This window comes from Sinohyriopsis cumingii, chromosome 8, assembly GCF_028554795.1.
Source record: "Sinohyriopsis cumingii isolate HCF-2022 chromosome 8, ASM2855479v2, whole genome shotgun sequence".
NCBI classification, from domain to species: Eukaryota; Metazoa; Mollusca; class Bivalvia; order Unionida; family Unionidae; genus Sinohyriopsis; species Sinohyriopsis cumingii.
In genome coordinates this window covers 112,549,416-112,563,079 of record NC_142968.1, presented here as the reverse complement: position 1 = coordinate 112,563,079, position 13,664 = coordinate 112,549,416, and the positions used below count along the sequence as shown (strand labels likewise).

Below are 13,664 nucleotides of genomic sequence, written 5' to 3'. Positions count from 1 at the left end.
ATTTATGAATCTGATGTTGAAAGATATGAAGGCTGTACTATCTGCAGTTGTTTCCAAAAATCCCCCGATTTTACCACAGAAATTACAGCCATACTTAGATGTTTGAACCATACTGAAATTTCTCAAAACAAATTTCATCATCGTTTCGGATTCTTTATCCACACTGAAAACCTTGTACGACATTACATTTGACAAATTAATATTCCAGATCTTACAAGAGCATAATTTGGTCATACAATGTAGGTGAAGGTGTTCTTTACTGTAAATTGACTAGTCACAGTAGCGTTTAGTGTAATTTACGGGAAGAGAAAGCATGCTAAGCTACCCTACAATCACTCGTTTCTGACTGGACGATTCAATATACTGACTTCAAGTATTATGCAAATCGACAAGGTCAATATAATTGTTAAGATATGTGGAATAAAAGAGAAACCTCCACAAACAAGCCTCGAAACATCAAACCCATCATCGCTGAATGATATCCGTCAAATATAAAAGTTAGCAAAAATGAACTGGTATTGTGCTGATGGAAAATAGGACAAGCACAACGAATCCATGTATATCTGCTAAAGGTTAAATCTCGCCCCGAGTGACTACCATGCCATGGTCTAATGACAGTAGAACTTCTTTTCGAACTTCCATCTTGTCAGAATGATGCAGTGAATAACAAATTTCATGTAATCAAGCCAACTTTAGGAGAATGGACTCCTTCCTACAGAATCATCCGTAGAGAGGAGGTAGTCATTGCAAGAATTCGAATTGGACATACTTATATAACCCACTCCCACATACTAAAAGGAGAAGACCCACCAGAGTGCGTGGCTTGCAATGAACCATTCACTGTTAAGCACATACTGACAGAGTGTTTCGACCTGCACCCTACGCACGATCAGTACTACAATGAGCATGACATGAAGGAACTTTTTTATACAATAAACGTAAGTTGCATTCTAGAATTCTTAAAAGAAGTAAATGTTTATTCTAAACTATAACTTTCATGCCATCACGTTGAGAAGTTTTCTATAATGCATATACCGTCCTTTACATTCAACATCTGTTCATCTGTCATCATTAAGATACACCGTTTACAATCCCGTTGATCGGGAAGCTTTATTTATTACCTTTTCCATCTTGTCGTTTTACATTCAACTCTTTGGTTTTATATCGCTGGTCGATACGAAACCTTTTATCACTTTTAAATAACCCTACCTATGACCTTTTGTTTGGCGCTAAATAGCCTGATCGTGCTGATGCTCCGTAAAACTATAATCAATCAATCAATCAACCTTGTCAGAATGAAGGTCGTCTATATGAACTCAGTTAATGAAGGTTACTATGATGTATCACACTGGACAACTTTGGCTCTTTTGAGGGAACCAATTTCTATAGCACATTCTGATAATATTTTGAGAAGGTGTTTTTTTTATACCGTTATATTTTATTTCATATAATTTCTAAAGAATTGAAAAAATCCTTACGTACTACCTTTCAACTTGCAGCCCACTAAGTTTACATGCATGTAAGATCTGTAGCATCCAATATGCCGGAGAAACGGAAAAGCTACACAAAAATACCAACTTTCATAGATCTGATTGGATGACAAAGAAACTTTACAGAATCCCAGTCGCAGAAACGTCTCCTCCAGTCGCCACACTTTCAGTGATATAACACTTATTGCAGTAGCTCACAACCCCAACTGGAGTTCCGAAACGAGGTAAGAAAAGGAAACTTACTGGATACGTCGCATTAGAACATTGAAACCAAGCGGTTTAAACCAAGGAGACTAGAAAAAAAAAAAACATCCATTCACAAATAAAATTCTCTTTTAGTAGCGGACACATTTTCTTGTAAATCTCTAAATTTGCTGTTTAGTCACTCAATAACCTATAATTACTACTATAAGAATACAATATCCGGGATGTCATTTGCGCGTACATAACTTTACATAAAATAACGGATGTCGCATTGATTTCTATGTCAATATAAAATATCTTCAACAAGTCATAGTCATATACAGTTTTGCAAACACAATGGTTTTTATGTTTTATTTGTTTGTCTTGTTTATATTTTGTTTTTGTCGTTGAAAAAGACTCGTTAAAAGTCGAAAGCGCTCAGGCTGGTTAGATACTAGTTTTGCACTGTTCGTAGTCAGTTTATTGCATTTATCTTAATCAATCCTAGTCCTACAAGTAAGACCTCGACGCTGATATTTATGTTTTGGACGTCAATGTCTTATAGCCTAACTAACGGCGCTGTGTAGCGTGTTTTGATGTCGCATAACATCGTAACGAATGTCAAATTTTCAGGAATACCTCACACAACTGGCAACCAATAACGACGCTTTTCTACAAAGTAAAGTCATAATGTTTTAGTAAGAATGTGTGTATATATATATATATATATATATATATATATATATATATATATATATATATATATATATATATATATATATATATATATAAACAAACATGTATATAACGAATGTCTCACCCGGCATCACTCGCTTGCTCCATTGACTCGCTCAATACCGTTATAGCCCACCCTCTTGTCAGAAATCTAGGAAACATCGAAGTGTTTGGCCAGCAGAACCTTCATCCCTAAATTATCTTCTTTATGTTTACTACAGCTGGATACCAACCACAATGTATGAGCATAGTTCCATACGCAAACTAGTATAACGCAATTATCATATGAACCAGCTATTGAACTTGCTGTGGAAGGGGTAAGACACCCGTTTTAAAATACCCGTGTGTCAATACTGGGAAAATTATTTCTGGTTTATAACCAAATAACAGTATATTATATGCATCATGTTATTCGAAGAAAAAAGATAATTATTTTAAAAGAAAACAAAATAGCCCAGTTCACAAGAAACTGACAGGCACAGTACACAAAAATTATGTATATATGTTCACTGTATATGTTGAAATCTAAATATCAGTATCTAAAGTTTGATGATTAAACTGACACTCTAGCTGAAACATTGTGAAAGACATCTTGCTGACACTAGAGAGCTTGTCGATACAAACAGGAAGTGCAGTCACGGAAGATTTAAATTTATTCGCTACGCTATTTATATAGTAAGCATTAGGCAATGAAACTTTGAGTGGGGTGCCAACACCCAGGCCTACTATTTATCACAGAAGGCTAGTCAACGTAAAACACACTTACTCAACAAACGAGAATATATTTAGTGAACTTGCAAATTAAGTAAAGTTCAAACGGAAAACGACGTTCTTCTGAAATCCTCAGATGATTAACAATCATCCAGAAGAATGCATCTACTAAACAAATTAATATATGCTACTAATTTCCATAAGCTGGATTTGGCTCAATATCGTTCAAGGTATCCAATTTGCCACGACTTTGGAATACATGTAATTAACGGATAATAAATATAATCATATTTGCAATATTAACACGAATCGCTTATAATTACAACTGTTTTATTACGAAATAATAATATTAATTTATTGATTTACATTGCCATGAAAAAGTTAGGGTTAGGGTTTGAAGAAGAAAAAAAAATCTCGAAAAAAAAAAAAAACAGGCAAATGCAACAAGAAACCAGCGATGTAAAGCAAGCAGGACCGTTCCAAAGCTCTCCTTCCCACTAATGACAGCCAACCATTCAACTGTAGGGACCTTTATGGACCCACAGATTGAGGCCAAACTATCAGGGTTCCTTGAATCCATAAAAGCCTGGGGGAGGTGGCACCATCCCGTTCCCCAGGAACAACTAGCAGGCTGCGGTGCAGTCAGAAAAAAGTGGCACATGCACAATTGTGCGAACGCTACTATAATTAAACTCAACAACAACAAAATGAAAAATGAAAACATGCTTTAGTAGCATTAAATTTGTAACAACATTCCAGAATTTCCTTATATTCCTTACACACTTCTGGTACCGAAGTAACGGTGTAGTAAAAACTACGATGATACAAAACACCGCAAAGATATCAGTGTAATAATTCTAAGAAACCCATTATTGTGAGGGATATATATCAAACCTATGACCTTTGAAACTCATCACTCTCCTTTACTAGCTTACTCGAAGTAAAATGTAATGAAGACGAATCTATTCAACATTCTGTAAGAAATCAAATAAGGTCGTATTTCATCATACGGTAACCTACTAACACGTGATTAGCGTTACCGTATATTCTATAAAAAATGTATATGCTGTGATGAAAGTAAATTTAGACAGTTCCAAGAAAAGTCTCTTTTAAAAATTTGAGCGATACTGGTTTCTTTATGACATACTTGCATAAATTTGAGTTTTGGGGTTTTTGTTTTATACCAGAACTGTCTATATTTAGTTGCTAAAGATTTGGAATTATTTGGAGACATTATTCAATTTTATTTGAGAGAGATCACATTCGATAAAGAGTATATGAAATGAAATTATTACCAGCAAATAATTTAACACAGAGTAATAACTACAAATTGTATCAGTACTCCAACAACGAAAGGAGCATTGTGTGATCCGTGTGTTCCTAAGAAAATGTAGTATTGTTATTTGGCCATCTTCGTCAACGCTTTAGTAGGTACTATTGAGATGTGAAGGTGATTAAAAAACAAATGCAGGCAGGGAGTGGAAAAGAAGAATTTTTTTTAAAAAGGGCAAGTTTTTAGTTGTATTAGAACCTAATGGTAGTCTTTGAATATAGTATCAATTTGAACAATGTTTGGCAACTTTATTTAGGTTTCATGTATTAATACAGTTCGTTGCACGTACATAATTGAACATTTTACGAAAGAAGAATTCACGGTATTTTTGTTTAACCTTTGAAAATCGTATAAGACAAATTTCATAACTATACAATGCAACAGTGTTCTTGATCTATTTGTGTTGAAATATTGCCACACAATTACCTGATTTAAACTTTTATATATATATATATATATATATATATATATATATATATATATATATATATATATATATATATATATATATATATATGTCTACTGGGATATACACTAATTATTCTGGGTAATAGCAGAAGACACTCATTCTGGGTAATGGCAGAAGACATTATCTATGATATCATCATATTGTTTATCATAGACTCAACGACAAACAATTTTGTATACACAACGAAACGAACGCGAAAGATGCAATTACTTGATAAATTACCATCGCTTCGTTCTGAGAGGAGCTTTGTCGTATATCCGCCACAAACATACCATTATTCATCATTCGCATGTTCAACCCGAAACTCATTCAGTATGTTTATGTGTCCAGCAACACACACGTGAATCAACATTTCCGAGTTGTGTTTATAAATGATTTTAAAACATTAACATATAACAGCTGTAAATTCTATGGTTTATATGTGGCAAAATGTAAGTAAAATGTGTGTCTGATCTGCATTTCATATTTACAATTCATCTATAGAAGAAACATGATTGGAATAAATTCAGGTAGAGGGCATTTGTGTAATTGTCATCTCATTTTGGTCTATTCATTTACGTTACTACAGCGTAAAGCTAATTTGTGTCATACATTGGAATGCTACGACTTCATTTCATACCGAATGCGTGAAACATTTCACATGTAATAAGGCATCATCAAGAAATGAGGTTGAAAGAAGGGAGTTTTTTCAGCCTATATTGCATTTGTATATCACTTTCGTATGGTATAATAGCTAACTTATAATAACAAATCACAAATTTAATTTCTACATCTTATAAAGCACGCTTTTATTTTGAATAGTCAGCAACATGAAGCAGGCTTGTTACATACTGATGTTATTGGTGTAAAACACAACGAGTATTTGACCGCAGTAACTGTTCATAGCATTCGTTTCTTCGTAGGAGCGGATGGACAAGATTTACATAGTTATCCAATTTTTATTCTGGATTGCTTTTTCATATAATTATAACCTTCTTACAAGTTAATAAGATCTAGCCGAAAAGGGACATGACTAGATGTGTCTTTCTCCTCTAATAAATTTGGTTTTCGTCAATATTATTGATAGTGTCTTTCTATTTATCTGCATGAATATACCTCGGTTTAGGCTTATATCATGACTCTTGATAGGTACTTCCCCTTTTTAAGATGGCAGGAACTTTGTGCTATTTTAATTTAGAAGTTAGCATCTAAATACAACATTGTTCGCAAGGTTCTTTAGTTCAACCTTTACAAGTGCGAATAAAATTTGTAAAGTTAATACTTTATAATTAGTGGGTTGACAGGTGCGAGGTCATGAGAGTATAAAATGTTTTCATTTCTCTTACCCCAATTGCTTTGGGTGATAGGCACACATATAGAAAGTTAACTTATTGAACATGTTCCATTCCGAATCGGTTTAATGGATTTTCGAAATTTCCAGTTAGCGACAGATTCTAAAGCATCAGTATCGTACATTCCAGAAAATTGATCTAGCATGGTGTGAAAAGAACTCAGGACATGGAAAAATGTTTCTTTCTTGACATCTCTAAACAGATTGACCTGCCCGCCTTCCGCACAGGCAGGAAAATCCCTTTTGAGAAACTTGTTTCCTCTGAAGAATTGCAGCAGTTTTTCTTCTTCAAGACAAAGCTTCATAAAGCCAAGAAAATAACCTAGGCCTTCATATACGCTCTTCACTGAATCTGTATGTAACATGCAGTAGAAAGCAATATTTTTCAGGTGATAAGAGCTGAGAAACATACTGATCGATAGAGGCTGGTAGCCGGAGCGACTTTTTTCTTGTTCCTTATCTATAAATGTTTTCATAATCCTGCAAGCTGTCATGATATGTCTCTTACCTCTGTCCTTTCTGGCTAGATCCATATAGTGTTTTTCGTATCCCGAGATACACAATCTCCAGATCATGGCCGGATTTTCATAACACCATGCTGATGGTTTACTCTCCTCAATCCATTTGACCACTGCGTATCTGGGACATTTCACGAATCCCCTCGGGCCTCTAGCTTCTTCCACATTTATTGTCATTGCAGGAACGATGTCGACATCAATGACCTTGGGTACCTTTGGTTTTCTGAGGAGCAAATTGACAAATTTTCTCCCAAATCCAATAGTTTGCTTTAATCTCTTAATTGTTATTTTGATAGATGGCGGATTCATACTACGCGTCAGCTGGAAGGGCAGGTTTTGCGTGGTAATATTTGTAATATATCCTCGACATCTATCAATCATAGACTCAAACACCGCCTGATGTAGGATCCGTGCGTTCAAAAAATATATACCTTTGTCTTTGACGATTACCCCTTTATTGAGCCACGATGTAAACTGATTTTCGATTTCGTGATCAGAATTATGTATTTTCATTTTTCCTAATCCGGGATATGGTATTCCAAAATCGACTAGAGGTTCGGCTTCAACCCAAAGACCTTCAATATGATATTCAAGAAGAACGTCAAATTCATCAGCGGTTCGAATCTTCAAGCCTTCTCTAGCACTGCCTTGTTTCCGATAGCGATCTAATTTAAGGCCCTCGTACTCTGATGATTGTACTCTCATTTCTTGTAAAAGTGTGTCAAGTATTTCATCAACTACAGATGTTGTTTTCTCCCAAACCTTTTTAGAAATATCCAGACCACTGACACATTCTAAGCGTTTTAGACTCTTCGTCATATCTTTATCTGTCCCGGAGAACTCTTTCACTGGAAACTGCCATTCATTGAGATTAATTCCAATATTTTGCCTAGAACATTTCCACCATACATAGAAGCACAATAGAACAATCACTATGATGTATACAGTCGCAACCACCACCACCCAAGCAACGGTCCACATTTTGACTTCATAGACTGAAAATGAATAACAACGTAATTTATAAAATTAAATGATTCAGTACCATTGATTTAAAATTAGGTCATAATAATCAATGACATTTTGTTCTGGTATTGTTATGGCATGAAGTATTTGTTCTTGGTTCCCTACTAAGGCATTTCTTAAGAGAAGAGCCTTATTGTATCATAATGCAATCATATACATCTTTGAAAGCAAGCTGTTGACATAGAACTAAAATGGTATAGTTAATTATTCGCATCAAGTGTATACAAGTGTGTATTGAATTAACACCTGCCGCACTCTAACAGTTTAACCAACACTCCCATCCATCCGTTAACAAAGGGACTGCTTTCCCTTTGAGAGCAAACGGCACTCAATATATATATATATATATATATATATATATATATATATATATATATATATATATATATATATATATATATATATATGCTACTCTATCTCCTGGTCCGGCCTCCATCATAATTAGATTCAGTTCCTGGATAGATAGTGCACTGGTGCTGTCTTGCGTTAGATAAGCTTCTAAGGTACGAAGAAGAGAATTGCGACTGTCCTATCAGTTCCGATGAAAAAAGAAAGAGACTGAGTAAGCAATCATACGTCGTTCAAAGAAAATAAGAACCTTCAAAACAGAATGAGGAAACATATATATATATATATATATATATATATATATATATATATATATATATATATATATATATATATATATATATCTGGTTGAAAACAAGGAACAACGCCAGAGATATATCGTCGAATACAGTTGTTGAGAATTTGATTAGTTAAACACGAAGAGTCACATTTACATTTCATAGTGTTTGAGAGAGTGATATAGTACACAACTCACAGTCATATCATTAGATTTTTTCCTTTATTCAGCAAATGTGTATTAATCAAATTATTTTTAGAATCCTTCCAGTCGAATTGGAATTATATTCTCTGAAAATGTTCTAAAAATAGACTAGAACTACCCGATTCCATATATATGTACGGTTTCTTCGTATGGATCCATGTTGGACCTTTTTGCGTACTGTCATTTGCTGTGAGCGCCCTTTATGTCCTTTTCTAACCCTTTTTTAGGTATCTTATTTGGTTTTACTTTTTTTTTGCATCTTCTTTTAGGGAGAACAGCAGCAATTAGATTTAGATAGTTTCCATTTTTAAACAGTTACAGGTAAAACTGATGGGGAAAACAATCTTAAATGGAATATAAGATTCGATAGATTAAAAACAAACATTTTTATACCATATTTATGCTGAAAAAATCTATTTCAAATCAAATCGGGGTCCTAGGTTTTATTCTTTTTTATCCCAGTATGTTCCAGCATATTGTTTTCTTGCTGTTTCATTTATATAATTTTGTGAATGATTTCTTTGTTCCAACGGTATTAACGACTAAAGGCAAACAGCAATAACGAACTCTTCATTCAAGAACAAAAATATAATCGAGAATAAATTAATTAACGATATAGCATACCATTATACAGCAAAATTTTGGTTATGTGAGATTTATGTACGTGATTTATTGTATTAAAACATGCTTCTATTGCAATGAACGTTAGACGGGAAGAATAATTTCATTACAATGAACGTTAGACAGGAAGAATAATTTCTGAACGCTTGTACGTGCAAAAGAGAACAATTGGTGAACACGGTATTCCTTTTTATACTAAAACATGTGTTTCTAATAAAAACAACATTTCATCTCTTCAAAATTAAAAGTAACTGTTGTTCTGTAATGGAAACAGCAATGTAAATTGCAATAAAATTATCAAACAAAATGTGCTGGTTTTGTTGCTATTTTCTTATAATTGCAATACATGCTCTAATTAAAATGAGCCAATATTTCTCTGTTTTCGCGTTTAAATATATAATTGGAATAAGAGATTAAACAAATTGTCATTAATTGTTAAATCTTACATTTGTATTGATCCAGGTGAAGCCTTGTTTTAGTTATATCTTTGGGTAGATACCATACCATAGATGACTCGCTAATAGTGCTAATAGTCACAATGTAACGAAGTTCACTGTGTTTATGGCCGGAATGTAAAGATCACAAAGCTATTGCTAACAGCTGATGATGGAAGACGGTAAGCCAGAAGTTTCAATGAGGAATGGAGTGAAGAGGATCAGTATGAGACTAAGAAAAAATAAGACGAAGAAACTCTACATAAACGACACAGATTGCAAATTCAGGGAACATTGGTTGGATCAATCTGCGACTCAGATGATAATAATGCAATATGAAGTTCCTGCAAGGGATTTGGAAGTGGTGATATTGTGGATGAAAATATTTGTGGCTGTTGTGTGAACAGACAGAAAAATAGAAGAGAATCTAAACCAAGGTCATGTTTCTGGATGACATGTGTTGTCAACGTATTTGTAAAATTACATCCAAGGCTTTAGCATTGTGACTTCGAGCACATAAAACATACATACACATGCAACCGGCACAGAGGAGGAAACGATTCGATGTGTGTACAATACTAAACTATTCATCTTTTCTCTGATGAAATTCAACTGAAAAGTAAGGTTTTAAACCTTCGTGAAAATCAGCTACTGGACATGAATCTATCGCCTTCTTTAACGTAACGACGTAAAGTAGCATTCTTGCTCGAGGATACATAACATGCACATAAGGGGAGATAGTCTTGAATATCAAATATTCGTTGATAAAGGCACTATTAGTATTGAAGAGAGTAGTAAGGCGGAATGCAGTAACGAAGTGAAGAAAATAGTTTTTGAACCTGTATTCGGCATTTATGCAATGTCTATTCCTAACTGATGTTTGCAACGCAGATTACTGAGAAACAAATAGAAAGAAGACATACCTTTATACTGAGTCGTGCAAGGACGTTATCGTACTCAGCTGCCATGACTATATTATTATCAATAGATATAATCATCATTTGTGTCCTTTTCTTTATTCTGAATCGAGCAACCACGGACGGCCCATTGGTCTGAGGAGCTCGTCTTTACAGATGACTCATACATCTCACCTCTGTTGGTGTGCATTTGAGTCTCGGCTCGATCAACGTGGGTAGGTGAGAACGCTTGTTTGTAGTTTCCCAGCAGCTTTATGTGCTGCAAGTGGTAAAAACCCCACAAATCAAACCAAAATCCTATGACACGAATACAAATGCTTATGAAAACAACGGAAGACTTACCTACCAACTTCTTTTCCTTTTTTACTTTCCTATATTAGCATTAGATCAAGATCCAATTTTGCCTTCATAAAATGAAATTATCAATTTACCCAAGATGTATCTCGTTTAAGTTTCGTCATGGAAATACCGATGACGAAAATATCTATTATTAGTTACACGGTATCTTATCAGTGAGCATGGGAATTTCCAAACTGCTTGTTTCACTTTCACTCTGAGCCGCAGTCAAAATGTAGAATGAAATTTAACAGGTAAAAATATTTAGACAATCGCAAACACAAATAACACATATGAACAGCGGTTAACGTCATTTAACCTCTAAATCGAATAAATTCGACTCGTAAATAGCAACTCGCTCACATAATGGACAATGTATAAAGATGCATACTGTTTCAATTATTTCTCAGTAAAAACAGAGTTACATATAAGGTTCTACTGATATTTTATATGCATTTATAAAATAATTGGTTCAGCTGAAAATTTTTCTCATTTATTTATTTTTGATTTTGCTAGCCGTCACTCAGAGGAGCTCATACATTATTTTATTTTTGTCGGGCGAGGAGGCCAGTGCCCCCTTTGGCCTAATGTGCGAGCGTCCATGCGGTCGTTAAGGAAATCATACAGTACAGGTGCGAAATGAACTGTCTTTTGTATATTTGCAGTAGAAACTTGGGCCTTACATAATTGTTGTGAAAAGAACATTACAGACCCAGTATACCTAGAAACCATTGTCTTATTCTGGTCAGCATTAAAAAATGAGACAAGTACCTGCATTTTACTACTTGAAATTTAATTTTAAAAACAGTGAAAACATATTCTGGTTTAAAACAACAAGTTAGTCCCACTCTTTTGCCCCATTTCAATGATTTGTTTGGAAAAAAGCAACAGTCAGAGAAAAAAAAATTCGTATCAAATGACCAAAGTTCCTGCGATCATTGAGCTCGGACACTGGATCCTACCTACAATACTGTACAAAAGTCAAAGTTATAAACTTTGAATGAGGAATAAACGCTTCTCTATAGGGGTTCGCAGAGAAATAGCGAAAGGCAATTTTGAAGATGTATTTAGAAACATAGAAACATAAGTATATTCCAGACATACAAAATAAAGACATAGGACAACAATAAACTACAAAAACATAGATACAAACAATTTAGGAATTCCGGTCCTTTCAGGTTTCAATAGAAATAACAATAGATTTTACATTGTCCGAGTGTAATATCCAGCTTCTGTATTTGATCGCATTGTGTTTCATTTTAGGCATATACAACACCAAAAGCTGTCACATGAAACAATGGTTTTTACTTTAACAGTAACGTAGAGTATTTAACAAGAACAGGAATAATAATCAGGATCACTTGATTGTAAGAAAGGGGCATACATTTTGCAAATATATAAGGGTTGCTTTAAAACAAACCATTTATTTCATTTCATTTTATTACGGTGCATTTATAATTTATGGCAATATTTACTTTGCATATGTTCTATTTAACTTATTTATGGCATATTTTAATTTTAAACAATTAAAATACTCACAACGTCTTAAATATTATCGCGTATACAGCAATCTAGACATTAAGATATTTGGAAGGACAGTAATTATCAAAAAAAACTATATATAATTTAGCCACCAGAGACTTATCTGTCAATCCACAGAGGACCCAAATTCGATTTGATGTACGCGCGGGGTCTTTTGTAGCAAAACAAATCTAGCTAAAAAATAAAAATTAAATATTCGTTTACTCACAGAATTGTAAGACAAAAGTAATAAACGCATGGAAGATTCTTACACGGAAAATCTTGAATTAAAATGGTCCTTGTTTGACATTGTTTTAGTTGTTTTCTGTCTGATATAATATCTGAAACATCCACCACCTGCTTTAAAAACCGACAAATGTTCAGGTCTATAGTTAGATGCCCGCACCGTACGCAATCAAAAGAAATTCCACGTACTTTAAATAATGACAAACGAATGGACGAGGTAATACTGTTCATTGCATGTGACCTCCTTATAAAACTTCTCCAATTTGACTACGATCTATAATATATATGATACTATTCTGAGACAACCTGGACATGGCATGGACAATTCTTTTTCATGGTATAAACAGCACGGTAGATGCACACTGCTCTAAAAGCAAACTGCAACAAAGAAAGCGCTGGCCATGTGCCTTGTTGAATTATGACTTTTGGGGACTGTGCTGCTCCATCTCGATTACGTTCTCCGTATCTAGCAAGCAGTCGTGTAAGGCTTTGATAGTATCCTTTATGTGGGCAATGTACTGTTCGAAATATTTTAGAGTTTTATTATCCGTTTTAGATCAATGTGTAAACGACATTAATCTAAACTGACGCTGCAGAATTTAATTTGTACGAATACATACGGTGCTGCTCAAAGACTTTCAGATTGCTAGACAATACCAGCGTTATGCATCTTTTGAAGTTTGGTTCGAAACTGGTCTATAAGCGAGTGTGTTTAGGAGATAGGCCCTAGCCAAAGTAGAGTGTCATTCCTGCTCAGGACGTGGACTGCAAGGACTGTAGATGCTACTTCTTTAACATGATTTGCAGATTCCTTATCTGCAACAGCATCAGTACTTGTTTGACTTCATTCACTAACATCATGTCTAATAACATTAGAGTTTGATTGACGTTTGTTTCCACCATCATATTCAAGAACGTCAGTGCTTGTTTAACATGTGTCTTTACCATCGTACAGAATCTTCTTCAGT

At 34.4% G+C, this 13,664-nt stretch overlaps 1 protein-coding gene across 2 annotated transcripts; it reads right to left on the bottom strand.

Moving 5' to 3' along the window:
• Window positions 1-5,692: 5,692 nt before the first annotated feature.
• On the bottom strand, window positions 5,693-11,025 carry LOC149794390 (uncharacterized). 2 transcript variants are annotated; one of them, XM_089966565.1, is made up of 2 exons: window positions 10,936-11,025; window positions 5,693-7,764 (listed from the first exon to the last, which is right to left on the bottom strand). In XM_089966565.1, exon 2 carries the CDS (start codon window positions 7,748-7,750, stop codon window positions 6,284-6,286), a length of 1,467 nt encoding a protein of 488 aa, XP_089822691.1. In that variant the 5' UTR covers window positions 7,751-7,764; window positions 10,936-11,025; the 3' UTR covers window positions 5,693-6,283. The 2 variants fall into 2 exon arrangements, with proteins under 2 accessions (XP_089822691.1, XP_089822692.1); XM_089966566.1 differs by having other exon boundaries at window positions 10,940-11,018.
• Between the last annotated feature and the right edge of the window lie 2,639 nt (window positions 11,026-13,664).

Excerpts from the sequence above, each read along its gene's own strand:
- LOC149794390 (XM_089966565.1), bottom strand. The coding sequence starts at position 7,750 with ATGTGGACCGTTGCTTGGGTGGTGGTGGTTGCGACTGTATACATCATA.